At 39.0% G+C, this 27942-nt stretch overlaps 1 protein-coding gene across 5 annotated transcripts; it reads left to right on the top strand.

The window, feature by feature from the left end:
• Positions 1–531: 531 nt before the first annotated feature.
• Positions 532–27861, top strand: bola1 (bolA family member 1). 5 transcript variants are annotated; one of them, XR_004338773.1, is made up of 6 exons: positions 532–637; positions 1935–2434; positions 4097–4433; positions 9224–9407; positions 9503–9604; positions 22965–27861. XR_004338773.1 is itself a non-coding variant. In XM_032559104.1 (3 exons), the coding sequence occupies exon 2, from the start codon at positions 1941–1943 to the stop codon at positions 2385–2387; it is 447 nt and encodes a 148-aa protein (XP_032414995.1). In that variant the 5' UTR covers positions 532–637; positions 1935–1940; the 3' UTR covers positions 2388–2434; positions 4097–4975. The 5 variants fall into 5 exon arrangements, 3 of the variants coding, with proteins under 3 accessions (XP_032414995.1, XP_032414997.1, XP_032414996.1); XR_004338774.1 differs by lacking the exons at positions 9224–9407; positions 9503–9604; positions 22965–27861 and adding an exon at positions 5590–9075; XM_032559104.1 differs by lacking the exons at positions 9224–9407; positions 9503–9604; positions 22965–27861 and having other exon boundaries at positions 4097–4975.
• Positions 27862–27942: the final 81 nt, after the last annotated feature.

Here is a 27942-nt window from a genome sequence, read left to right as displayed (position 1 = left end):
AGACTCCCCTGCTGAAGGAAAACATGTAGCTTGTTTAAATTATGCTTCAGAATATATGGAAAAGCAATAAGTAAAGTTCTTGATTTACTGGCCTATCTGTGTTAATCTGTGTCACGGTGGTCATGTGATCCTGATGAAATAATCTTCCTCTCTGCATTGTCTGGGGGTCACACTTTCAGAAAATCTACAGATTGCCATTATGTAGCAAGAAATCTGACTAGATTTTCTGCATCAAATGGAGCAACAGTGATTCAGATCATTACTTTTTCACAAAGGGCAAGTTAGTATAGATAGATTCATCCCATAAATGAAATCATCTCCTGAAAATCGTATTTTGTGTTTACTTAGGTCATCTCAGTCTGATTTTTAGCATATTGATCAGCAGGGGATCTCTAGTTGTTTATATTTTTGAAAGAATATTGCGTATTAATCTTATTAGTGCTCAATTATATGGAAAAACGTGAGCCTTCAGGTCTCCTTTTGCCTGCGGTTTCATTTCTGCGCGCTCACACACCGGTGAGCTGTAAAGGAGCGGACCCGCTGGAGGAATCCAGCAGATGGCAGCCGTGTCCCTCCAAAGGTGCTAGCCGTCAAAAACTTAAAAGAAGAAGACGTCACGCTGTCTGTCTATTGAAAGGTGAGTTTATTTTAATTGCTGGGGTATTTTACCTAACTGAGAGTTTAGTCAACATGATTTGTTTCTTCATGTCAGTGGTTTACATATGTATGTTTTGCTGTGTTTAGCTTACAAGCTAGATAACAGCGGCGGGTAGCAAGCAGCTAAACAAGCTAAGCTAACATTATAAAACAATCAGGACCTTGTTACTGGATATTGTTCCTTTTTTACAGTTACAGAGACACATAAACTGTTTGTGGTTGTAAATCGGCTTTAAAGTCCCTTAAAAGAGTTGGAGGTTATTTTCAGTCCATCCTTATTTGGTAAAATAAAATAACTTACAGTTTCTTCTTACAGTAAGAAATATAAGTTTCTTACATTTCAAGTAATCATTGCATTTGATGAGCATTAACTGAGAGATGGACCTGTAGAGTGTTTTCAGCAGTGCTTTCCTTCTATATTTAATTTGATATGCTTAAATGCAGCAGATGATTTTGCTTTACAAAGCAGGACATCCTGAAGGGAGGAGAAATGCTAACTAATCCGCCTGGCACCTTCTTGGTGCAAAGCAAGTTTGTTTCGGCAACAAAGCAATCTAGAATGTTTTATCTGATGAAAACGTAAAACATGGCATAATAAAGGAAGTAATGAAAACTTGAAATATAGACTAACATAAATATTACAGTCATATCTAAGGGAGCTTTAAACAAACTGGTTTTTAGCCCTCATTGAAAGGAACTCAGGGTTTCAGCAGCTTTGCAGTTGAGTTTCTCTAGATCTTGCTGGGACATTAGTCCTTTAATCCTGGAAATGTTCTACAGGTGATAGAAGACCGACTTTGTAACTGTCTTTATGTGTCTCTGAAGGTTCAGATTTCAATCGACAAAATGACCAACATATTTGATGTGTATTGATGATTCTAACACTGGAACTTGACAAAATGCAACGTCTGTTACTGGTTTTCACAAGTATCGACTAAATGAGGTGTTTGATGTTTTTGTAAAGTAAAGCACTTGAACTGCCTTGTTGCTGAAATGCGCTATACAAATAATCTTGACTGGTAACTAATCTTATAACTTGCTTTAATCTGAGCTAGCAGATTAAACAAGCGGGGATCCAAAATACAACCTTGTGGAACGCCGCATGTGATTTCTGCCCACTCCATTGAAAAGTTACCCACTGAAATCTCTGTTCTTTCGGTAAGACTTGAACCAGTCCAGTTCTGTACCAGAGAGTCTGACCCAGCTGGAACAGGAGGATGAAAATGAAACATTCCTCATGGTCAGATGAATAAATCTGTTTTTGTTCTCCTCCACAGAGGCTGATGCTTCCCAGTGTCTCCCGCTGCACTCGGCCCATCTACCTTTCTGTAGCTCGGCCTCTGGCTCACTTCAGACCGCCCATGGACCCGGACCCTAACCGGCCTGTTGAAACAACCATCAGAACCAAACTGACAGATAAGTTCAAGCCCGACCACTTGGAGGTCCACAACGAAAGCCACATGCACGCGGTTCCCCCCGGATCCGAGTCTCACTTCCGAGTCCTGGTGGTCAGCTCGCTGTTTGTGGGTCTGCCGCTGATTCAGCGCCACCGTCTGGTCAATGAGGCGCTGAAGGAGGAACTGAGTAGCTGTGTTCATGCGTTGGCCATCCAGGCGAAGACCCCTGAGCAGTGGGGCGTGGACCCCGCTCTGGGCAAGAGCCCGCCCTGCATGGGGGGTTCGAAAAACGACCGCACTGTGGAGGAGAAGCTGAAGGCCGGACGGGAATGAAGCGCTGGACATTCACAACCTGCTCTTTGGTTTTATCTGCTCTGAAGGTAAAAGGATTGAAGAATAAATCTTCACATTAATATTCATCTGCCATGATTTCCCTGATGTTGGTGTAAAACTGAGTACAGATGAGAATAATCAGGTTGGTCTTCTGTACTTTTCTGCTGCTGAATGTAAATAAAAGTGATTTCTGAGATTCACTTCCATTTTGAAAGAGATTCATTTGCATAAATGCCTGCTTATTATATTAGGAGGGAAATTATTAGCTATTGGATTTATTTCTAGTTGAAGTCAAAACAATGTTTCAGTTCAGACATAATGCTGTTTGCAGTGATGCTGATTTAAAACCCAAAACTTTTATATCAATTAAATAATCCCTTTAACTTTTTTCTCAATGTTTTATGTTTTTCACATTTTGTTAAATGAAACCTTTAAGTCAGCTAGTATTTTTTTTTTTTTTAGGTCAAAGTGAGGATAACGTTAAGCTGGCTTACTGTTGATTCTTGTTTGGAAGTTAAATGTCAGTGTAAAGGGTGACTATAAATATCCGTTTCACTTTTTAGATTTTTATTTCTTTCCACTTCATTATTTTTCACCGCTTTGTGTTGGTTTGTCATATAAATCCAAGTAAAATATGCAAATATGTTAAGTTTTTGAAATGACAAAATATGAGTAAAGTCCAAAGGGTCTTCTCAAAATCACTTTTTTTCTTAAATTTTTTATTTCTTTATCACAGTAAGCTGTGCCACAAACATCCAGTGACTTTTTACTCAAAATCAGAAACGGTCTTACTCATTTATTATACTTTGCTAAATACAGCAAATGTTTTATAGACTCACAAAATGGAAAATAACTGGCTCAAAAAGCGAAATAACTGTAGACATTAAGGGAAATGTAAAATGTTACATGTTAGATTTATTGTTGTTCAGGTAAAAGAGAATTCAGTTAGAGTTCAGACACCACTGGGTTTCAGTATACTGTATAGACAATCGATCTGGCTTATTGATCGTTCTTTGGTTTTGTCAGTCCTGCTGGCTCGACACAAGGGGGCAGTATATGCACACAAAACGACCAACTGCTTAAATATTTAAAAATGTTTAACAATATTGAAATTGCTGTTTAAAAGCAATTTAAAATATTTTAATGTTGTTTAAAAATATTTTAAACAACATGTTTAAAATATTAAAAATGTTTTAAAATATTTTAATAATCTTCTTTAAAGACAAACAATACCAATCGTCTAAACTCACTTTTTATTAGATATTTACAAATGTGAGATCAAATCAAATCAGAAACTAGATGTTAAAACGGGTCAAACTAAGGTCACACAAAGATAATTTAAACATTTAGAAGGAAATGTTTTGATACTATAAAGTCTAAACAATATTTGAATGTTTTTTATGTGAGTTTTCACGTAATTAAGTAAAAATCAGATTTAAAGAAGCAGAAGGTCCATGAGTTTGTTCTGGTTTCCAGTTGGACCCAGTTGTCCTGTGTGTGTGGGCATTTATTCCTGTCCTCTCACTATGAAGTTGTTCCTGTGTTAACTTTATATGACGGGTAAAAATCACCTCCTCAGCCAGGCGAGGAAGATGAGACAACAGCTAAAGTGTCAGCTGGAGTCTGGCGTGAGGAAAACGGACCTCAGAGGTTTAAATCAACACAACTTTGTGTCAATAAAGCAGAATTTGTATGTTTCCCTCCAACAGAGTTATTGTTAGCTGATGACGACCGGCTTCTAGAGGGACGACCATCCTGGGCCTGGACCCGACGGCCTGTCAGGCCGAGCAAAAGGTTCTGGTGAGGAGGGAGAACAACTGGTGCCACTGGTCTAGAAAAAGGCAAACAGGAACACAACCAGTTTATGACCCCTGGCACTCATTAGAGCCAGGAGGGGCCTGTGGATCGACCCGGGGCCCGGAGCGCCTGCAGACCTGCACTCTGCTGCTGCTGGGGAGATTTATGCGTTACGATTCCAGGTGGCGTTATGATCCAACAGAGGGGACGATGAGCTGGACTGCTGGGACTTGTCTCTGCACTTAACAGGTTTGCTTGTTTTCCCTGTGAGCAGTACATCACCCGTTCATTAGAGGCGGTTCTGCAGCGAAATGACAGGTTCTGTCGGGTCAGAGCAGTAAATGGTGACCCAGAGGGGCTCCGCTTGAAAATACCTTTCACTTTGGAGACAAACTGTCCAGAAAACTCATATTTATATCTCCCAAGAAGGTAAATAATTCACACTTTACACTCAGAAAACTGTCTGAGAGAGAAATATTCAGGCTCTTCTTTTTTTTGTCATCAACGGTTTTTAAATCAACAGATTAAAAATTTCATACTTTCTTTCTTTGTTGTTCTCCATAAAGAGTTTGTTTCAAAATGGAGTTTTGGTCCCTTGGTAAAAAAAATAATTACCAAAAGTAGCACACAAAAAATAAGAACAGAGGCCGTTCATTAGATAAATTACTTATATCAAAATAAATTAAACTTTTCCAAGTTAAACTTTATGCCAAAAGGTGAAAATTAATAGTTTATAAATGAAAGTGAATTACTTTTTTAGAGGAAATTTTATTGTTTCTACATATACATTTTTAAACAGAAGACAAATAATAGCATTGATATCACCTATTGATTAAAAAAGCAGTTTAATCTACTTATTTTTTTAATATAAATTATAAACGTTTTTAGCTTTTAATTTTTTAATTCTTAACTAAATTGTACTCCAGAGATTTGTAGTCATTTTAATATTTTGAATTACAAAATCTTTTATTTCAGGTCATTCTTACAAACATTCAGAGCTGAACCTCGGTCCACTACAAAAACACAAAATCTTATTTTTCATCTAGTTTCTAGTGCAAATATCTCAGTGTACTTCAAATAAGGCAAAACTAACTTACAAGTAACTTTTCAGTAAGTATATACAGTAGCTGCTGGCTGTAAGGCAATAATTCCTTAATACTAATAAAAAGAACTAGTTCCACTGGCAGATTATTTCACTTATGGGAAAATTTCATTTTTATTAGTGAAAAAATCTGCCAGTATAACTAGTACTTTTTATTAATATTAAGCAATTATTTATGTAAAACTAGCTCTTTTACTTTGCCGAAGAGTTTCTTGTAAGTTAGTTTTCTTATTCCAGGTGTATTTAGTTATTTGCACTAGTAACTAGACTTAAAGTACTTGGTATTATTTTGTGTTTTTGCAGTGTTTTCCTCCAGAGTCTGTCTCCAGCAGTGATGGATCTGTGTCTGGTCCCGGCTCTGGCCCGTCAGGTCTGTGTGGGCCAGTGTAGGTTAGTGGGAACCCACCTTGGCGGTTCTGGTTCTGCGTCACCGGTCCGAGACAGATGGTGCCAGGTTGGTGCTGGGACCCTGAACGGGGCAGGGTTCCCGCGTACCAGAGCGGCCGCTGATTTATGCCGCGGCTCCTTCTGCACAGTTGACCTCTGCTGGTTGAGGGGTCATCCACCGGTGGGGATGGCTGAAGGGAGGTCGGGTGGGGTTCTGGGAGGTCGGGTGGGGTTCTGGACGCAACAAATGGGTGCCTGAGAAAGGGTGGCTGTGCTGTCCCAGGGGACTGGCGTCGTCTTGTGGGCCCTCAGAGCAGCTGCATTATCTGTGTAGCAAGTGTGTACAAAAAGCAACGCATTTCATTTAAACCAACGGTGTTCAAAGCGGGGCCCGGGGGCCATTTGTGGCCCCTGGGCTTGTGTTCTGAGGACAAATTGGGACAAAGATACAGCTTTTAAATTAAACTGTACTTACAAAATGTTAGATGCAACACAGAGAAACCATATTTCCCAAACTTTCTGGTTTCTTTCTGTTGTCATGGTAACTTATACTCTAAAGCATAATTCTGCTAGTTGCAATGTAATTTATTGGTAAAACCCATAAAAAAATCTATTAAAATATAAATTATTAACCATCTCTGCATTTGACATTTACCTTTTAAAGTTAAATAATATTTAATATTCCTGTGTATTAAAACTTTGCAAAATACAGCTATTAACTTAGTTTCTATTGACCATATAATTGCAGAATTTGACATTTTGAAAATAAATTTGTTTAATTGAAACATGTCAATTTTCAAAAAACTCTTATTTTCTGATAAAAACTAGTTTGGTGAGGTGGTTTTCTGGCTGTATCAAAATTGGTTTATTTAGCAAAACTCCACTGGAAACAATGTTTTGACATGAATCACAAGATCAAGAACCGGATGTTGCTACTGAAGCAAACTATGAAGAAGAAGACGACAGGAAGTGGTTGGAGGATCACAGCGCGGCAGCTTTTAATGACATCACATGAACAAACTTATTCCCATGTGATTTTAATTGTGTTTCTTATTTAATGGAAACAGAAATTACGGAACTATGTTATTTTTTATATTAGAAGAATATCGATATTTTTCTGCTCAAATTCCTAATGGAAACGCAGCTGGTGTTTTCAAATGAAGACTCAGCTGGATCCTGTCCATATTTTCTTTCAGTTTTCTTTAACAAGCAAACCTGACACCTTTTAGTTAACAAGAAAAATGTGCAAAAACGTTTTGTAGTTTTGGTTATGCAATCCCATTTTTAAAAATCTATTTTTATTTTTTCAGAAAAATAGTCCTTGCAATTTATTGTTGAGCAGCTAAAAAACTAAAAACACAACATATTGGGTGTATTTAGTTTCTGATACTTATATTTTCTTGGCCCACTTTTGAGCTGACTTGAAAAGAAGTTTGGACACCCCTAAATTAACTTCAGCTTATTAATTGAAAAAAGCAGCAATTTGCAATTCAGAAAATTGCTAAAACTATTCTAAAATGTATATTTATCATCAGAGACTCTGTGAGGGGCTCCCACGCAGCTCTGACGATTAATCTTCAGCTGGTTTCATGTTTTAGAAACAGTTGAGTTAAACCTGAGGTGATGGTAATAGGCTATTAAAGCCCTTTAATTGGAAAGCCCCTCCGCCTCCACCCCCCCGCCCCCCAGCCCACCACACAGCTGACTAATGAAATCAGTGAATAGCAGCCTTGAAAGAGCGGGACAAAAGCAGAGATAGAGAAAAGACAATATCCTTGTGTGGGAGAATTAGTTACACTCAGTAGTCTAAGTGTTCAAAGCATGGAGAAAAATACAAAAAATGAGGTTGGGGGGTAGAAGAGGGGATTAAAGGAGAAGTCCACACAGGTGGGAGTTAGATGGGGGGAGGGGGTCACATGACAGGACGTTACCTCGTTTGATAAACAGCAGCCGTGGCTCACAGGAAGGAGGAAGGGAGGAATTTTATAGGCGGAATTAACTGCTTCAGCACATCAGGTATTCATTAGGGTAAATCTCCCAGGTGTGCTGTACGTGTGAGAAAAGCAGTCACACGGCTCTGATGCACGACGGCAACATGGCAGCAAGGCGCGGGGCAGTTAGGTGATTTTAATTGTTACTCACTGGAAGGATCACATCTCAGCTGGAAACGGCAAGATCAGAGCTGCAGTTACAGAGGATAATGTTCTGGTTCTGAAACAATTAATCTGAAGTCCAGAACTTTCTGGATCTGGAAATAAGCATAAAGAATTAAAAAAGGAAATCCTCTTTCATACATCCACACCAACTTCAGTGGATTAAAATGTAGAGAATCAAAGTTATTAAGCTAAAATTATACAAGAGTTAAGCTTAATAAAGCACCTCAAATAGCTAAAATCCTGAATACTTGAAACCCTCTCTAAAAATACTCATAACTAAACCAGAACTGGTCATTTGAAAGTTTAAATTTTTAAAAATAAACAGTAAAGTTAGAATTTTAATCTGGAAAGTATCTGATCGTAAATCCAATATGGCCGCCCTGCCTTTGAAACTTTACATTAATGAAAGTGAACATTATTTTACCTGCATTTCTCAAAGCTATCTTGGTAAAACAAAATCTTGCTGGCTCAAAATTATTAGCATGCACTGCTAGTAGCTACTAGCCAGGTGCTAAGTACAGCAGATCCCTGTATTCGCAGGGCCTTGGGAGCATAACCGGCTAATAGCTAAAACCAAATGAATGACTCTTATAACTGTGTTCCAATGTTAAATACACCTTGATATGCATTAATATGCACTGTGGAAACTGGCTTAGCATTGGCGCACATGCTAACATCTACTGTCTTCTCATCTCCATTCTTGTGTACAGCCAATCAATAAATTAACGATGGTCTTTGATCAGTGTGTCAGGTAGCATTCAGCTTCCCAGGTTTCATTTTTTCCAGAATATTTTAGATATCTACAAAAAAAAAAAGAAATCCTGAAATGGACAAATTTCCCATGGATAATTACATTCCACAAAAAAACAACATGTAAATACTGACCTGCAAATGCTTAACTTAATAACAAATTAGATTCATTTTTCTTCATGTAGCAGAGTACTTAGTGTTAAGAATGTGTTTGCATGTTTGAAAATTTATGCTACTATAAGAATTTAAAGTTATGCTCACCTTTTAAACCCGACTGCACATCCAGTTTGGACAAATCTATAGTGACGTCATTGTATTTTGAATTACTGCTGCTGCTTTACACAGTCATCTCCAACTCACTGTGTTTATTTTGGGAATCAAAACTTCTATATTCTGCTTTTGGGGCACATAGTCACCAAATAAGTGATGTATTTGCATGTCTTTTGTTTTCTCTCTTGGTGAAATGTATGAAATAAATGAATCAAATCACTAAAAATAGCTTGATGTGTTGTGGATGGTGTGATTGAACTAATGAGACATCGCTGACAAATCTGCTGACACACAAGATGATAAATGAATTGAGAAAGTGACATCTGTATTGCTGCAACTGCCTTTCTTGTTACTGTGATTTTCCCCCCAATCAGTTGATCACAGCTGGAAGTCCTGGGAGTTTTTCCTCAGGGTGTGAGGGAGTCTGGATGGACTGGTTTCTGGGCCAGAGAGCAGCACAGGCCAAGGCCCCAACCCTGAGCCCTGAGCCCTGAGCTCGTCATGCAGCTCTTGTTCGCTCCCCTCCAGGGCTCGGAGTGTGCATGTCAGGACAAATAGGTCACAGATAAGTCTCTTTCAAGGCTTCTTCTTTCAACCTCTTTGCTCCGCAGCGTTGTGATTACGAGCTTTGAACCTGTGCCTCATTCCTGCAGCGTGTTCTTCGTCCTCCCTCGCTGTCAGTCACAGCAGCTTCTCTGCTACTCTGGGCTCCGTTTGCACACCTTGGCCAGCTCTCCTGAACTCAAAGCTTTCTGGTAACTTCTTTTCTACTCAAGTAACATCTAAGTTTAGCCAAGCTATTCCATGTGGCATCGCTCTGTGTAATTCTTTCAAATCTTCTCAGCGTTACCCATGACTGAACCTTAACAGATAGTTTTCTCTGCCTACATTTCATTCAATAGCCCTCGCTCTTCAGGAGGATTAGATCCACTTAACCCCCCCGATGAGCTCAAACGCCCTTCAGATCATGTTTATATCTCCAGCACAGCCTGAAGCTATTATCATATCACCATTTCACATTATCACTTTTCCTCCTGAGCGTTGCTCAGCCCTGATGTTTTGAGTCCAGAGGTTGTAAGTTATTTAAACACCGGGTATTTAGAATATTTCTGAGGATTTGAGAACCCTGAAAATCTCATGATATCCATAGAGACAAAGCAACACTCATAAACGTCCACAAAATGTTTATTAATGCAAACGCAGGATTGTTATGGGTCAAATTTACTGGCTGAGCCTTGAATAACGTAAAACAACTGATACCATCTGGTTTTAATGTCTGTCACCGGTGTCCTTTTGCACCTGTTGTGTCCCAGTTTTACTTAAACTTTATTCTCTAAAAGACTCTTAAAATGTAAGATCTAATTTATGAGCGTTTCCTGGCCAAGATGAGCTCAGAGGAAATCTAGAAATACAAAACTTAGGAAGTTTGTAACTTACTGTGTTGCTTCAAATGGATTAACACAAATATGGGAAAGTTTGAAGAGATGAACAGAAATCTCTTTATAGCTAACAGCTCATCCTGACCTTTACTAACTTTTCTACTAGTTTGCTTTAAAATCAGCAGCTTTGCTGGACAGAAGGATTATTCGGTTTAATTGCAATATTTTAAAAATTCCCAAAATTTTGAATTTAGTCTGTCCCAGACATTTCCATGACTTAGTGGTTTTATCTGTTTTCATTATTTTCATTTCATGGACAGTTTCCTGTTGTGGTCTGTTGTGTTTGACAGGATTCAGTTAGAGTAAAGAAGAAGCAGGGCTGTAGATTAATCAAATTCATATTTTAACAACAACAAAAAGATTATTTTTAGATGTTATGGAAAATTCATGTCTGCAGCTATGCTTTTATTTTGTAAAGTCACAGACTTCTGACTAGAAGTAAAATGTCACGGCTCTGTCTGTACTTCGACTTTAAAAGGGGTGGCTTTGTGTATTTTCTTAGAAGTTGCACACTATGCTATTCTTTAGCACAGTGAAATATATACAGTATATATATATATATATATATATATATATATATATATATATATATATATACACACAGTATATTTAGATGTTATGGAAAATTCATGTCTGCAACTATGCTTTTATTTTGTAAAGTCACAGACTTCTGACTTGAACACTACTAAAGTAGTCAACGTAAAATTTTATTTTTCTCAGTTTTTTTGTTAAAAGCATACGAAATTTTCCAGCTTCCTAGCTGCGGTATTCAGGCGACAGGGGCGTGCTTTGAACGCTCTAATTTTTTCAAAGTAAACGCTTTGAAAAAAATATATATATATATACAGTATGTTTTGTGGTTTATATATATATATATATACATATATATATATATATACATATATATATATAACTGATGCCTTGAAATTGGCCTCTATCTCTTTAAAAACCTCTTTTTGATGAGGGAATAACATTATAACATGATTCAAAGATGATAAAACCAATTTTTCTAAATACCCTCTTCACAGTTTGTTTTGTGGTTTAATGAAGAGTCGATGGACACATAATAAAACCAAACGACTGAAAAGTTTCATGTTGTTTAGGTTCAGACATTTAGAAATAAAAAAGGTTGAAATCACTTTGGAGTTGTTGATGTTTAGAGGATCCAGTGAGCCTGAGGTGGGTAGAACAATCACCTTGCAATCAGAAGGTTTTAGGTTTGAGTCCAGCTTCTTTATGCTGATGTTCCTCTGGGCAAGGCACAGAACCGTAAGCTGACCTGTGTGTCTGTTTGGGTCAGTATGACAGGAAAAGCACCATAGCTGTGTTTTATTTCCCACATGCTGTGCAGCGTTTTGGACCAGCTGAATGCTGCAGGCGGCTGGATTTGGACTTCTGGTTTTCCTCAGCTACCAGTGATGTTTGCATTCAGCTTGATGTTGTTTCAGGTGAATCTTTCAGCTGGACGCACAATGAGCTCTGTGCCTTACTGATGTTGAAAGATGCATACGTTGACATAAAGTTTAGTTTTTTTCCACCTTTCTTTCCTGATTGTAGCTGCGTGAGAAACCTTAATGTTCCCCAAATGTTAGAGATTAGGAGTCCTGAACGCTTCGCTTTGGTGTCACAGTTGCCTTAGAGAACCAGATAATTAGCATAACTAATGTATCAAAGCACAAAAATATGGCGACTTATTCACTTTCAAGAATCTGACATAGAAGATAAAAACATCATGCATGTTTTTATACTGTCCTTGAGAGCAAACAAAGTGTGAAATACAAGACTTCAGGATGTTTTTGTTTTTTCATGCTAAGCTGTCCCTTTTTGGTAATTCTTAAACATGCAGCACCTTTATTTTATTTAGCTGATTTCCTCCCACTTCCTCCTAAGAGGATGATTCACTCAGACTCGCTCCATCTCTCAGTATCCTTTATGAAACCCATAAATGATATTGTTGAGGCTTCTGTTCAGGCCAGAGAGGTCAGCCATGAGCGAGGCCAGTAAACGCGGGGTTAATCTGGTCTCTTCCAGATGTACTGGCCCAGTCAAAGGACGTCCGAAGGCTCCGCTCGGACTTCCACAGAGCGTGATCTATTGTTCATCTGTCAGCAGCGCCGTGATATATTCTATCCTACCCTGGTGGACAAAACGGACCCCGCAGCATCGCCGGGCCGCTGACTCTGACACCAGGCAGCTTGACCTCCAGGTCTCGCGCTTCTTTGTTTTCTGCTGACCTCTGTTTCTTTTACCCCCCCTCTGAACCTTAAACCTCCATCCTCCCCTCTCCTCCCTCTCTCTATGCTTAGCCTTCTTCTCCCACACGCTTTTCACACTCATACAAATAAAGAACTGGGGCCCCTTTCAGTTTATTTTATTAGCAGTTTGAAGACCCGACTCTTTACAGATGAGAGGAGGGAAAAATAATAGGAAGGAGCTTTAATTAGGGGAGTTATTTGGACTCAAATAAAGCAACAGGGTCAACTGGGAGAGTTTGGTCTTTGATATGAGGACTTTGTCATCTTTGGGTTTGACCCTCATATCCATATAATAGATGATGAAGAGCTCAGAGTGCTGCTGAGGAATGGAGAGATGCTTTTATCAATAATCACATGGATGAGTGAGATCAGCTCTGAGCTCCAGCTCCAGCTGTGTGTCTATGCACACACACACACGTGTTTGTTCAGTGCCAGGTGTGCCCCCCCTCTTCCTCTATGATCAGCCCGTCTTCGGATTGTGACATGCAATTTCCCTCTCCTTCACTTCCCCTCTTCCTCTCATCTGGCGACGGCCGCTCCCTTCGGCTTTCACGCTGTTTACCAAACATGCCGTCGCCCTTTCTCCTCCCTCCTCCCTCCTTTTATTTCTGCTTCTGCACATGCATGTCTTTGTTTGCTCTCATCGGAGTACAAAAGGGTTCCCAGCTATCGCCAGCGCTGCAGTGTGAGACAGGAGGCCTTAAGTGTTGCTTGCTGGGGGGAGAAAATGGATGGACCCAGGACTCCAGCAGGAGCCTCTGGAGGGGCAGAAAGAGTAAAACAGGGGAGTTCCTGGGTATTAATCTGGATGAAACCTGCAGCTCTACCTCAGAGTTTACAGACTGGAGTTTCATCCTTAAAAACAATTTTGGAATGCTGCTAGAAAAGTACTTATCCCTTTTACAGATTTATACCGTCTTGCTGCCTTAAAGCTACAGTAGCTTTTATAAAATTGTTTTGTTTTTTTTAAATACATTTTGCTAAAACTGTCACTAAAGGATAATATGAGACAGACAATGTGTGAAGAACACCAAGCTCCTCTGCCTTCTTCCAGTGGTCCTACTGCCACCTGCAGAAATTCACAGAAATAACCAATCAGAGCCAGTAGGAGGATCTTAGCACTGTCAATCATCATTGTGTACACTCATGCTCACACTCTTCCCCTTTGCTCCCTGCTGCGCTACAGCTCCTCCACCACAGCAGAGCCTGCCGTGAATCCATAGGCTAGTTAGCATAGCCATGATTAAACAGTTTTCCTGTAGCGTTAGCTTGTTTCTCTCATGTTTTTGACAACTGCAGCAAAACAGCAATAGTGAGTTTGAATATGCTGTATGGGGAGGGTGTGAGCAGCATGTACATGAGCATTATTGACAGTAGTAAGAACTTACTAAGGGTCTGCACTGCTTCGAAAAAAACACCTAGCTATTTTATGTTGTCTGGAAAATTAGCCATTTCAAATTTCTCCCAGCTATTAAGTCACATTCAGTGTGCTCTACATCGTTACCTAGCAACCCCAGCCAAGCCCAGCCTTGTTACCTAGCAACCCAAGCGAAGCTCCAGCATGCTTGATCAGCTGGATTTCCCGCTGTTTGTGTTGTACAATGGCTGCTAGAAAAGACAAGTGTTTTATTGCTGACTTTCCATCCAGAAACCACTTGCTGCATTCTTGTTGGTTTTCGCAGGAGGCTCTACTAATGCTTTTCAAAGATGTTGTCAGCCATTTTCATGTGTGACTGTAAACGTTGAGTTGAGGGCGGGAGAGGTGGCCAGCAGTCGCTTATATGGATTTAAAGTGACAGGAGGCCTTAAAACAGCTCATTCTGAAAGGAGCTCAAAACAGGCATAACTGACCAGACTAAAATATTATTATCTAAGGATGATTTTGTGCAAAAAAGGTAATGAATATATTTTGTATAGCCCATAGTCCTATCCTAACCTGTACTAGGAAACATAATAGGCCACCTTTAGAGGTAGTAAAACTTTAAAATGAATATTTGAGATGCATCCTGTCTCTAAGCTAAAAGATGGCAACAGCTGAACCATCCCTTCCAATTAAATCTGCTCTGCTACACCCAGCTGGTAATTCACTTATGCCACTAAATGTTGAACTTCCATAACACTCAAGACAACAAACTCCTCAGTCACCCAACTTTATTTCACTGTTCCTACAGAGGCGGCCATCTTTATGAGCCGGTTTGAGCTTTGCAGCCCTCCTGCCTCGTAAAATCATACGACCGACTCAAAGAGATTTGGATTAAAAATCCTGTAAAAAGGATTTACAAGCCGGGCAGATGTATTTCTGTCGGTTTCTACGAGGGGTCAATACGAATTTTTGACACAAAGGGATTAACTCTTTATCTGTAAACTTTTGCAGCAGTCACAGTCAAAGGGCGGCGGTGAGGAGCGGTGCAGATGTGGTGATGGGCGTGCTGCTGGCTGAGATGTAGGTATTATAAGTGGCTTGCTCCGGGATGACCAAGTAGGTCAAGAGAATCAAGGCGGGAGTGAAGGGGCTCACAAAGCTGTGAGGGGAAGGTCAAGCGTGAAATCCCTGCCCCCCTCCCGCTGCTCTGACCCCCCAGGGAGGATCTGCGGACAGGCGTTGTGGTTGTCAGTGTTTGATGCACTGCTGCATGGCGGCCATGTGTGGTGCTGGAAAATTCATGATTAAGATGTAAAAGCATCTGAAATGCAAATTTTGGGTTTGAAAAGCTCCAACTTTTAAACACAAAACACAAAAATATCTGCTAATCCCATCTTAATCTGCATGACTGAAACATATTATTTAGTCTATGAAAATCCTTCTCAAATAGATATAAAAAGAAATATTGTTATAATGAATTAAATAATGCATCCAGTCTTACAGAGTGATCAGATGCGAACAAAGATTTATTAGCTTATATCCCAAACCACTCAGCTAGCTTCACTTCAGGGCAGTTTTACAATCAGCACATGTGAAGCTGTGAGAGCATCCAGCTGAAATCACTCAATGTCTTTATGGCTGATTGCTGCAAACGAAATGTTTCTGATGGAAATGATTGTTTTCTTGTGTTGTGATTACCTCCATCATCGCTTTGCATCAAAACTGCTCCACATGCAGAAAACTGCAGCTAAGAATCTGGATCTCCATGACTTCACTGCAACCAAGACGGTCCAGAAAAGGCCAGAACAATGAGACTATTGTGTCAATGGAAGATCCAAAATGAAATATGGATAAACTTACATGCACATTTTAATACTTTTACTTTGGAAAAAAGTAAAAGTATTAAAATACATTCTGGACGCTGTTTTACTGCAGTTGATGCCACAACTGATGCACATATGGCCCATGATGCTAAAGGTCCCACATGGGGAAGCAGTAATATAATAATTCAGTTTCCAGTACGATGCATTTACACTCATAAGTGATTGAAGTCAAGCTGAAGAGACTCTTTGTGGAGTCTAACTCTATAAGGCTAAACATCCTGCGTATTATAGGAAGTAAATTAATGTGAAGTTTCAGGAATCGGTTTGGATGTTGCATTTATTGTTCGGTTGTAGTTGGTAACGTTACCAGCAGCCTAATTTAATATTCACTGTTTATGAACTTGATTTCTTCCTGTGTCAGCATATATTTCATGTCGGCTAAAATAAAATCATCCTGACAAAAATGAATACTGAAATGTTTCGAAATTTTCCAAAATGTTTCTTAAAAACTCAAATATTTGCGAGTAGAGTAAACCAAACCCTACGGAAGAGGATTAGGGCCACCGAAAAAATAAAAAAAATAATTCTGAGATTAAAGTCAGAATTCTGAGATTAAAGTCAGAATTCTGAGATTAAAGTCAGAATTATTTTTTTTATTTTTTTCTCGGTGGCCCTAATTCTCTTCCGTAAAACCTCAAAGGTTTTGGTTTAGTGAATCTAGACAGAAACTGCACAAAGATCAGTCATCTTTATGAAAAAAAGATTTGATTAGTCAACATTTAAGGAATTGACAACTTTCAAGTATTTCACGATTTTAAATGACATAAAATGAAAATCTACCAATTATGTAATTTATTTGGATCTTTGGTGAGAATCTGACTGATAAATGAGACAAATCTCACAGAACATCTTTAACTGTGTTCTTTGTGCACATTCCTGTCACACCCTGTCGCCTTCACATCACTGCTGCACAGTGACGCCCTCTCTCTCCTTTCTCGCCCTCTCTCCACCTCAGCGCCCCTCAGCGATCCTCCCACACCCACCCACCTCTGGTAAACACTAACCCCGGCCCCACCGAAGGCTCAAATGGAATCACTAATACAAGCTCTGGTGCACGTCGTGTTAATTGTTATTGGTTTTAGGGTGTTTCACCTGTTCACCAGACATTAATCACTGAAATATAACAACATTAAATCAGGAAAAGCTGGAAAATTTGATAAAAGTGCAGGTGATTTCTTTTGCAATTTGGAAATGGGATGTTATGTTTTGCTTAGATAATCAATCATTTTAGGTATTTTGAACCAAAAGTTTGTATCTGACCAGAGTTTATTGACTGGAATATATCAGGGAAAAGTTCTTTAGTTTTGTCCACTTAAATCAGGGGTCTCAAACTCAATTTACCCGGGGGCCGCTGGAGGTAGAGTCTGGGTGAGTCTGGGCCGCATTCACACACACGGTCTCCTCACCCGAACCTTTCTGATTGCCTATTACCATATTTGGCCGTAGTCAGGCGCTGTAACAGCCGTAATTGTGTAGTGTCTCTTTAAGATACTCTAGTATTGCTAATGATGTCAGAAGTATGCGCCACGGCTTCTCTGTAGAGAGCGTGGGAGAAACGTGCTAGACGGACATGTTAGCTCCCTAACTTTTTAGTAATGTTACGGGTTGTTTGGACGCTGCTCAATTTTCATGTCTGATATTATAGCAGCCGTTCAACCGGCTTTGTAAGGTTGGTGAAGAGCGTATTTATTAAAGGACAACACTGTGGAATTCCCAGTACCAGTGTGGTTGGGAGTTTTTGACCGTCCTGACGAATCTGCCGCCTCCTCTCCTCCCTTAAACACAACCCAGGCGTTACAGCGCCTAACCTTAATTACGTTACACTGATCAGCAACTTCCGGGTCTAGACTGGATGCTGAAGCACGTGAAGCGGCCGCGGAAGTTGCGCATGTACCGCATGCAAATAATGACAAATAGAAAATGCAAATAGGCCCGGCCGATGTCCCTCCCCCGAGAGCAATATACTCCACCGTGATTGGTAAGTTCGTTCAGCTCCCACACAACACTGAAAAGTGCCAATTATATCAAACTCGCGGGCCGCACTAACATTAAACTTTCATATTAAGGCGGGGGCCACAAACTATCGTCCTGAGGGCCGCAGTTGGCCCGCGGGCCGCGAGTTTGAGACCCCTGACTTAAATAAATGAATAATTTGATTAGCATTTCCTTAGAAGACAGTCATTTTTTTCAAACAATACGTCTGTTTCCACGTTATTCACTAGTTCTGTGGGTATTGGTGAAATGTGACTTTGTTGCAGGTACCTGCAGAGTTTCCGTCCTCGTTTTGGTTTCCAATCAGGAAACCCATTTAGCCTGTTTAAGTGCTAAAAAACCCCATTGGTTCAGAAATCACTCTTATATTCAATATTTATTGATTGATCAGAGCTTACTAAAATCTGATTTAGCAGTTCTGAGCTTTAAAAATAATTGCAGTAGCATCAACGTTTTGCCTGAATTTGACTTTTAAAGTCAAATGTGTGACTGACTTAGTTTCATTTCTCGACACTGATTTTAAACTGGCGTCAGCATGATCTCACCCTGTGCTGTAAATTGAGACCCTCCTAAGTTCACAGGATAAGATCTGTGCAACACTCAACAAAGGAAATAATCACTCAGGATTAGAACGAGATCATGACTTCCAGTCATGGGACCAGGATGAATTAGGAAGCGAACGCTGGAGCTGTGAATAGAGGGAAGGAAGTTTCTTTTGTCTTTTATAGATCTGCAGTGAGAATGACCAACTTTCTTTGCTACTGATTAGTCACACTGGAAATCATTGAAAAACTGAGTATTATGTACTACTTTGCTGATGATGTAGTTTTATGACTGAGAAAGACAAAAAACCTCAGAGACAGTGATTCACGCTGAGGTTGGGCTGCAGGGCTGAGTAATGAGGGACCAGGAACTTCTTTGAACCTGTCAGTGACCACTTGTGTGTGATGACAGAGAGGTAGCTGTCACTGACGAATGTTCAGCAGAGTTTTGACATTTCCTTGCCTGAAGTTTGACTTTGCAGGACTGGTTGTGTTTTGAAGGTATTTCATGACCTCTCAGATACAGGAAGGTCAACGAACCAACCTGAAATCAAGTCAAGATCAAGGGCTGCGTTTTATCTGTCATACCGACAGAGATGAACTTTTAGGTTTGAGTTTGAATGAGGTGAAACGTTTAGAGTCTGTGTTGAAGTCACTTAGTGAATGCAGAGTGTTGATTTTAACTGTTCCACAGAGATAAAAGATAACTAAACTGTCACTAGTCACTAGTCAGTATACTGACTGTCACTTTTTCTTTTTTAGACTTTTTCTTATTTAGACAAATGGCACACTGTAAAACATTTGAAGGTGGTTTAACTTTGAAAAGGAAAGTCCACCTGCTGCCTTGAAAAAGCTATTTAAATCAACAAGAAAATTGTTTTGGTTTTAACTCAGAAATGAAAGTTCATGGAGTTGATTTAACAAGAGACAATTTCTCCAAACTGTTATGAATTTCATTAATCTTGAGAATTGCGAGTTTCAAGATTAATGAAAGCATTAATATTTACTTAATGCTGAAATTTAAACCAAATAATTATTTCACAATGTGCAAAACAACTGTCCTCACCCAGTTAAAGAGTGCATATTTCTCCATTACTTTCACTCACATTATAAAGCTAAAATAACTACTTATTTTACTTTAGAATAATTTAAATTCTTGCATGAACAAAATTTCTGATTTTATAATGAATTGAATGAAAAACATTTAGTTTAGTAGGGCATTATCCTCAACATTTACAAACATTAAAATGAACATTTTCCTTAATAAAACACAAGAGTCAGATTAATGTAACACACTTCCATCTCAGGATACAAAAACATGCCGCTAAGCATTCTGGGAAATAGTTCCCACTCCTGTCTTTTTCTTCTTTCAGTTTTTTTAAGTGCTAACCTAAAAACTCTAGTTTATAAAATTTTTGACAAAAGGCATAAAAAGTGAACAAAACTTACTACTGAAAGTTTATCTTTCACAAACTCACATTTAGCTTCAAAATCTAAAACCTGCTAAATTTATTTGACTTGAAGAGTAGAAGATAGCAGACAGAACTGAATGGAGCTCAAATGTTTTACAGTGCATATAGAGAGGAGTGGGACCCATCACAGCTTCCTACATCCATGCAGTCACTGGAGGGGAGTGAAAGTGTTTATTAGCGGGTAGGAGGAAGGTCTGTTGGCAGAGCGGGCCGAGCCGGGAGCCGCTGCCCCTCCCAGGGGATCCAGCAAAGAGGATGAAACCTGTCATTAGGGAGGTGAGAGGAAGAAAGCTCTCGGTGGGGGGGGGCATTGTCCTGGGGCGGGAGGGTGGGATGGCTCTTTAGTGCATCAAATAACACGGCCCCTGGCAGCCTTTGTTGCAGAGTGAAAGCGTCCAGTGGTGGGGGTCACTGGGGTGAGGGGGCAATCCTGAACATTGGTCAGTGGGAGAAAGGACTCTGTGGGTGAGGAGGGGAGAAGGATGGGGAGAGAACGGGGGTGGAGGGCTTTTATACAGTTGTTTTCCTCTTCTTTGTCGACAGGTCATGCAGAAAAAGCTTGTTTGTGTTCTGAAACTCTCTTCCCAAACCACCAAACATCAACGTGTTTAATTTGTTTCAAACATGCACCAGCATTTCATTTTTATGTCTTTGTAGATTGCAGCTGTTCTTGCTGCTGCAGTGGGGTGAAAAGAAAAAGTTAACATGTATACTGAAGCTGAGTCAGGACCTTTCACTCATTCAGGGCATTTTAAGGGGACAGGTCACATACATAATGGGAAACGGACAAAAAGGACCCAAAGCTTTCCTCTTTGCTGGAGGTCATGCATGGCGACTGGATGACGAATCCGCCACAGTATATCTGGATGACAGCTTAAGTTGGGAACTCACTGGCCACCAATTTCACTTTTGGTTCCAGAACCAAATCAAGGAAACAGCTGCCAGAAAATAAGTAAACATATCACCGTAATTCCTGCAGGTGTTGCTACGGATGACTTTCTCTCCACCCCAAGCATCATTCAGCCACTTCTTTGCTAACGGTGCATGTTCGACTTAATATGTCAAAGCTGTTCTCACAGCCAGAGCAGCTAATAAACTGATCAACGGGAGCAATTACTGACTTCATTAGCGGCCTTTCATCCGATCCCAAAGCGCTGATGACTTTAGAGCGCCAATAAAACCGCCAGGTTGTGACCTTAACGTTAAGGGACCTCTGCAGAACGAGAGGGGACAGACGAGGGTCAACAACATCTCACACTTGTCACACCCTGGTGTCAGAGTGTGTTTACATCACTCTGCGTCATGATAACAGACAGAAACCAATCTGTGAGAATCCCAAGTCAAATTAGACCAGTTTGGGTCTTTTGATTTGCTGGATGAAAACAAAATGAAAGCTGACAATCAGACCATAGAAAAAGTTTGCTTCATTTAGAGTAATTAAAATGATCCTGCATGAGACAAAAACAAATTACCTGAGCAATAAAGTCTGACTATTAACATCTGATTAGTGAAAAAATTATGCCTCACACATCCTTAAAGATAGGAAAACAAGATATGCTATGACCTTGTAATTTTATATTTATTTTATTTTATTCAATGTAGTACATGTTGGGCTGCTGGCTAGCAAAGTTGTTAGCTCTGTTGCTATGCAACAAGGGGTTCCTGGGTTTGAATCCCAGCAGGATTATTACACACAGAAAACTGTTACTTACCTCACTGAAACTCATTTTTACTCAGTCATATGGAAACAATTCATATTTTTTGCTTCCATCTTTAATTTAGTCATTAGCAAGCTGTAGCAAATTTACAGTGAGTGGAGTTTTAATATTTCTTGCATCATATTTTCAGAATTTGTATTTATACAGAAAGTTTGCACAGATTTGAAGCAGAAGAAGGTTTGTTGTTTTTTTTACCCGTATGTGTCACAATGCTGTTAAAATGGTGTTCAATGAATTTTTAGGAAACAAAAATAATATTCATCTCATCTAAAATGGAGTCCAACATCTAAATCTTAAAATTTAAATGTTGTAAAACAGTAAACATTACTAGGTCTAATCGTTTTTGTTTATGTGTGAATATTGGAGTGTTTTAGATACAGATAAACAGAAAGTTGTGCTCCGAAGCAGAATCTGTGTTCAGACCAAACAGAAACGGTGACGCCCATCTCCTCCTGCAGTTATTAGTTGGTACAAACACTAAATCTTCCACTAAAATCCTGGTTAAAAACCAGCAAGTGAGTCTGGAGCTCATTATCAGCCAGTTACTTTGTATTGCTTTGGTGTGAAGTTCTTTAGAAAGTAGCTTTTTTTTTTTTTTTTTAAATGAAACTAGTGATAAATTCAGATTGCAGTCTGAAGTTACATTTTCACAGTTGGAATATTGAAATACAATGCTCTGATTTTGTTGATGCCAGAACAATTCTGAGTTCAAACTTACCTTTAGGAGCCAAGTCTGTATAAAACCAGACATTAAGTGACATCCTACTGATCAGAATGAATAAGTGTGTCCATACACTTCTAGAAATCAGTTTCTAATTAAAACATAAAGCTGGATAAAAGTTACAAATGCATATTTTTATTAACTTCTGTGCCTGATGTTTCTCTGAAGTTGTGCTCTTGATGTTTTCACCTTGGCAAAGCCATAATTAGCAGCTCCTGGTGGGAAACATCAATTAGCTTTTTTAGCAGGTTTGCATGGAGCTGTAAAAAGAAAACTGGACGTATACACGGTTTTTAAGTGTAAAAGGGCATTACAGAGGTGAGCAAATTAGCCCCAGGTCTCAGTGTGACGGCAAAAAACTGTTACAAGCTGCTTCTGGGGGAAAATGGAGGGAAATACGAAGAGGAGGAGGAGGAGAAGGAGGAGAAAGGGAGGGCAAATCACTTTCCCTGCTGACTTCTCAGGAGGGAGGAGGCAAAGATCACAGCTCCAGCAGCCGTCCGCCTCTCCTCCCGGCCTTTTGAAAGAGGACCTGGGGTGCCTGGTTCCCTCCTGTAGCCCTCTGGCTGTTAAAGGCACTGATGGATGGCTTAATAAAACCAAATCCATCCTTCATTCACTCCACTTCTCATTTCTAGAAGGAGTTAACTTTATCTGCCAGTATCTCTTTAAAATAAGAATGCTAATTTGATTTTTTGGTTCTGATTTTTTCTGTTTCTGTGTCCATCAGGGGACAGATGTGGAGGCCTTCCTTTCCCAGGATCCCCCAGGGAGGGCGTGGACAGGTTTTACACCCTGCAGCAGAAGGGAGGAGGCAGAGGGACGGGCGGCTCGCTGTCCGAAGGGTCAAGTATTAGGAGTTAAGTGATGCATAAGTAATGCTTTGTTTGGACTGATCTGAGGGAAGGAAATTTACTTCGTTTGTCTGTAATGAAGTTATTTTTTTTCCTTTGAAACTGAATTTTTAGATAAAGATTAAAGGCAGAAAAGGCTGAGGGTTCATGGGAAACGAGCTGAGAGTCATAAAGACAAAAAATCTCCAGATGGAAGTGAAATAATCAGCAGATTAATGTAGAACATTGTTTTAATGACTGAAACTGAGGGAGTGAGAACATCTTCGGGAGGCTGGAGAAACCGGGTCAGACAGAAAAATCAGACATGAGGTCAAACTTCAAACCTGAGTTTTGGACACATTGTTGTCCATATTTATGTTAGTTATGCAGATTTCTAAAGGTTTACTTTCTGCTCAGGCGCTTTATTCAATATTCCTCAGAAAATAACACATTTTTACTAGAAGTTAAGTGAAAAAGTCCATCTAAATAAATTCACAACATGTATATTTATTGCAGAAATAAAAAATATTATTTTTATTCTTAAGTTGAAATCAGCTGAACATACAGTACCTAAAATATACTTAGTTTTTTTTTTTTTGTCTAGCTCTCTGAAGGTTCATTACAAAAATATTTTCAACTATTTGAAGCCTTTTACTCTGAATCACTCAGAGAAACAAACTGATTCTATTTTTATGGTTTGACTATTTGCTGTTTGTAAAATACAAAATGATTCCTAAAGAAAAATGTTCAGCATCTCTCAGGTCCTTCCAGCTCTTTGTTTCATTTCTTTGCTCTTTGTAAGACTTTTACATGGTTTGTCCAACGTAAATAGATTTATTGCCCTGATTTTTATTTTTGTTGCTACTTTCAACACAGTGTTGTCATGGTAACAGGTAAACTCTAGACCTTGGCCTTTTCTGGACTGCCAGCTTACTTATAGTGACCCTCACTGGCACTCACTGATATTAGAATTAGGTCCTATTTTGGACATTTCTTGACTGTTCAAATATTATAATGGGTTTTATAATGCATAAATACACATGCATATTTAGTAAATTTAAAAAAATATAGATCCTACTCATTTGCACATTCCTTTTTGTTAATTGCTCATAGCATCACAATGTAATTTTGCCTTTACTGTACAGTCAGTCATTCTTTACTGGGTTTGTTTTTCATATATTTTAATAGTTTTATCTTTGTGTGAACCTACATGTCTTGATTCCCGTCACTTTGCTGCTGCTACACCTGAATTTCCCTCCCACTTTGTGGGACAACAAAGCGGATTTATATTATATTTTATTACATTTATTTGTTTTAAGTGCAAACAATCTATTGCAATTTTTCCACGATGGAAAATGTCGCTTGAGCTTCGATTCTTCAGTCAAAACCAGGTGAAAGAAAAAAGTCTGGTGCACATTTTTTTTGGAGAAAACTTTCCAAATATAATTTCAAATTCAGAGATACTGGTTAGACTTGTAGTGATAAAAATTACAATCTTATGTTGCTGCAACAAAATGCCACAATGAATGTTTATCTGCTGCAAATTGATGACAGATTCCCCAGTTGATCACTTTTTATTTTTCCTGCACCCACTTCCAGTCAGCTTTTCTTTTGTTCTGGACAGAAGTTTCCCGGTCTTCATAAGGAGTTTAAAACATTTACCTCCCAGCTGCTAAACTCAGAGAAACCTGCTGGTCATTAGCTCTTTCCCTCGTCAGCCGGCTGGAGTGGCAGCTCTCTGTGGTCGCGCTCACAGAGGCCTTTCAGACCTTTTGGCTTCCATAGCACAGGCGTGAAAATCGGCTACATTTAATCAGCCATGGTGGAGAATTTAAAGAAAAGGATCAAGAGAGCTTTGTCCTAATGGATTGGCTACAGTTTGGGGGTCCAGCACACCAAGTTATACCTTGTTAAAGGCACATCACTGCGACAGTATAACTCAAAACACATGGTGTTGCCTTTAAGCGTTCCCTCTTTCTCTCTGGATAAAGGAAGAAATTGATTTTGATATGTTTTTGTGGTTCTTTTTGACATTTGAGGGCCAAATTTGTGCAACAGCGATTTGGATTGACTGTCAAGGCAACCACTTCATCCGCGCTCCAAAAAAACAGAAAATTAAAGAATAAGTCTGCTTTTGTGTTTAGGAAGTACATCAAGTGACTCACGTATACAGAGGGTCAATTCTTTCAGGCTGTCTGTACATTAAAATTTCAAGCTTACGGCCATGGCAATTCTTACCAATACAGTAAGGCCATAGAAGACGTAGGCGACATTCAGAAAGGGCCCGCGCAGTCAAACAAAGCAGTAAATCAAGTGCCTTGACACATGCTCACCAGACAGTTTGCCGTTTGTCACAGAGGCTGAATGGAACTAAAAGCAAAGTTGTGGACGCATCGGGGTGATCGGCATTGCTCAGATAGAGCACAAGGGGCCTTTTCAGACAGCTGCAACACTGATTACATTGTGTGAAGGCCAATCAAAAGGGGAAAATGACGAGAGCAGCCATGCCGGACACACACAATGCACAAATGGTGGCAGGGAGAGGAACATTTTGGGATGCAGAGTCTCACACATGGGAAACTCTCAGGAAGCGTTAGCAGCTTTGTAAAGTTGAAATCAACATGTTTCATGGAAAAGGTGACAAATAACAACCTCATGTTGTCACAAAAAGCAATAAATCAATCAATTACATAATAAATTAAACTCAATAATTTCCATTGGATGACTTGTCATTTTTCTCTTTTTATCTCCCAATTTCTACCAAAAACAATCTTTTTACAGAAACTTTATCATTAATCTTATTTGTTGCTTCGGTTGTTTTGTTTATTTATTTTGGATATGGGAAATATCCAGTGTTAAATGTTGATTTGAATTGAAAGTTTATTGATCTTTGAGAATGTTCTTGCATTATTATGCCATCCCAATAATATTACTGATTGAAAATCAGCTCAAAACAACAATAATATTACTTATTGCAATAACTTCTGCACAATTTATCATCCAGGAAAATTTGTTATTGTGACATTCCTAATTGTGACTTTTAGTTCCTTTTTATCAGCAAAAATATTCCCTACTGCTAAATAAAAACAATTCTCATGTGCGCTTGTCATTATATTTAATGGTTTTTTATCATCAGTCTGCTGTACTACAAAAGAAAGACAAAATCTTGATTTGGATGGAAATTATTATTTAAAAAAAGGCGCCAGAATAAGTGAGAACCGTTATTTACATGTGTAAAACATAAAACAGTGGAGAACCTTTCTTGGAGCGACTGACCAACTAAAATTACTCCAAGAGGGCATCAGTGCCTCATGTTGGAGGTCACAAGAACCCAGATAGTATTATCTAAGGTACGACAGGTCTCAGGTGCCTCAGTTAGGGTCAAAGTTCATGCTTTAACAGAAAGAGAGAGAACTCAATGGGACATCTCACACCCATCAAATAACATCTTGATAATTCTTCACGACATTTGGTAAAGGTGGAACATTTTGGAAGCTGTAACATCTGGCGTAAAACTAGTGGAGCATTTCAGACAAAGAGCATCATACCAACAGTCAAACATGGTGATAACGGTGCAGCGGTCTGGAGCCGGTTTGTTCCTTCAGCACTCAGATCAGCATCAGGTTGAATCAGTTAAGTAGCAGCAGTGAGCAAGTGGAACAGAAAACAGGAAAAGTAATCGACATAAATACAAAGAATAATGTTAGGTGAATCTGTATTTAGTAGTTATCCAACCCAAACTAATAGCTTTGATACCTAAAACAAAGGACAGATAAATAAAAATAAAATTAAATGAGTCTCAGTCCCTTCTCTAGCGGCTTGTACTAACGGAGCGCCACAAGAATCAGAGATAAAACCACTTTACGTTGGTATTTTATGATTTTGAGATTACATTGTATGCAGATGACAAAGTCATTTATATTTAAATATGCATGCACAAACCTCTGTATGCCCAAAGACTTCATGTATTTTTTGATTAATACTTAAATGAGATGATATCTATCAGCAGATCAACGTCATTCTAGAGTCCTTAAACTTTCTGTTTATTTTTTAAGGAATATAACATACTTACTGTCGCAGTTTGGAAATGACTCATTGCAGAGTCGTCTACCTTAATTGGTAGACTATTAGTTATTGCCTGATGTTTACAGATTTACATTTTTTATTTCTTTTTGTTAATTTCTGACATTTCTTTCTCTACTTGGAACAAACTAAAGCTGAGTAGTGAAACTGAGCTGAAGAGTTCTGAAAATATTTTAAGAAAGTTGGAGAAAGCATCACTGGATGTCTGTTCTTCATGGTTTACTGCTATTGTCTTTTTCAGTTGCAATTTTCAGTTTATATGTTAGTGAACCAGAAGCAAACATGGAGAAGCAGCATCCAGTTTTTGTGTTTTAATCTGGAACAAACTTTCAGAAAACTGCAAAACTGCTGGAAGGTTAAAAACTCACCTGTGTAGAGTTCCCTTTGACTAATAATAATCAGAATATTGATCAATATATTTGATCTATATTTGATGATGATTATTGTTGATGACTTTAATAATAGTTTTTGACTAAATGTAATGTTTATTCCTTGTTTCATAATTGATTATTATATTATGATTTTATTGTTTAAAGCACTTTGAACTTCTACAATGTGCTTTACAAATAAACTATTTTACACTTGTATAAAATGACTGTAGTCCCTTTTAGCATATGATTGTTTTGCATATTTCAGCAGGCTGCTCTTGAAAATTATACCTGTTGTCTCAATGAGGTGAAATAAAAATAAAAGTTGCATAAATAAGCATAATTCACGAGTTTCTGATGAGAAACCAGCAGCGTGTTGTGCTGTGTTGTGATTTATCGGCATTGAGGAAATTAGCCAGTGGCT

Source organism: Xiphophorus hellerii, chromosome 3 (assembly GCF_003331165.1).
Source record: "Xiphophorus hellerii strain 12219 chromosome 3, Xiphophorus_hellerii-4.1, whole genome shotgun sequence".
NCBI classification, from domain to species: Eukaryota; Metazoa; Chordata; class Actinopteri; order Cyprinodontiformes; family Poeciliidae; genus Xiphophorus; species Xiphophorus hellerii.
This window is presented reverse-complemented; position numbering and strand designations above follow the sequence as displayed.

Excerpts from the sequence above, each read along its gene's own strand:
- bola1 (XM_032559104.1), top strand. The coding sequence starts at position 1,941 with ATGCTTCCCAGTGTCTCCCGCTGCACTCGGCCCATCTACCTTTCTGTA.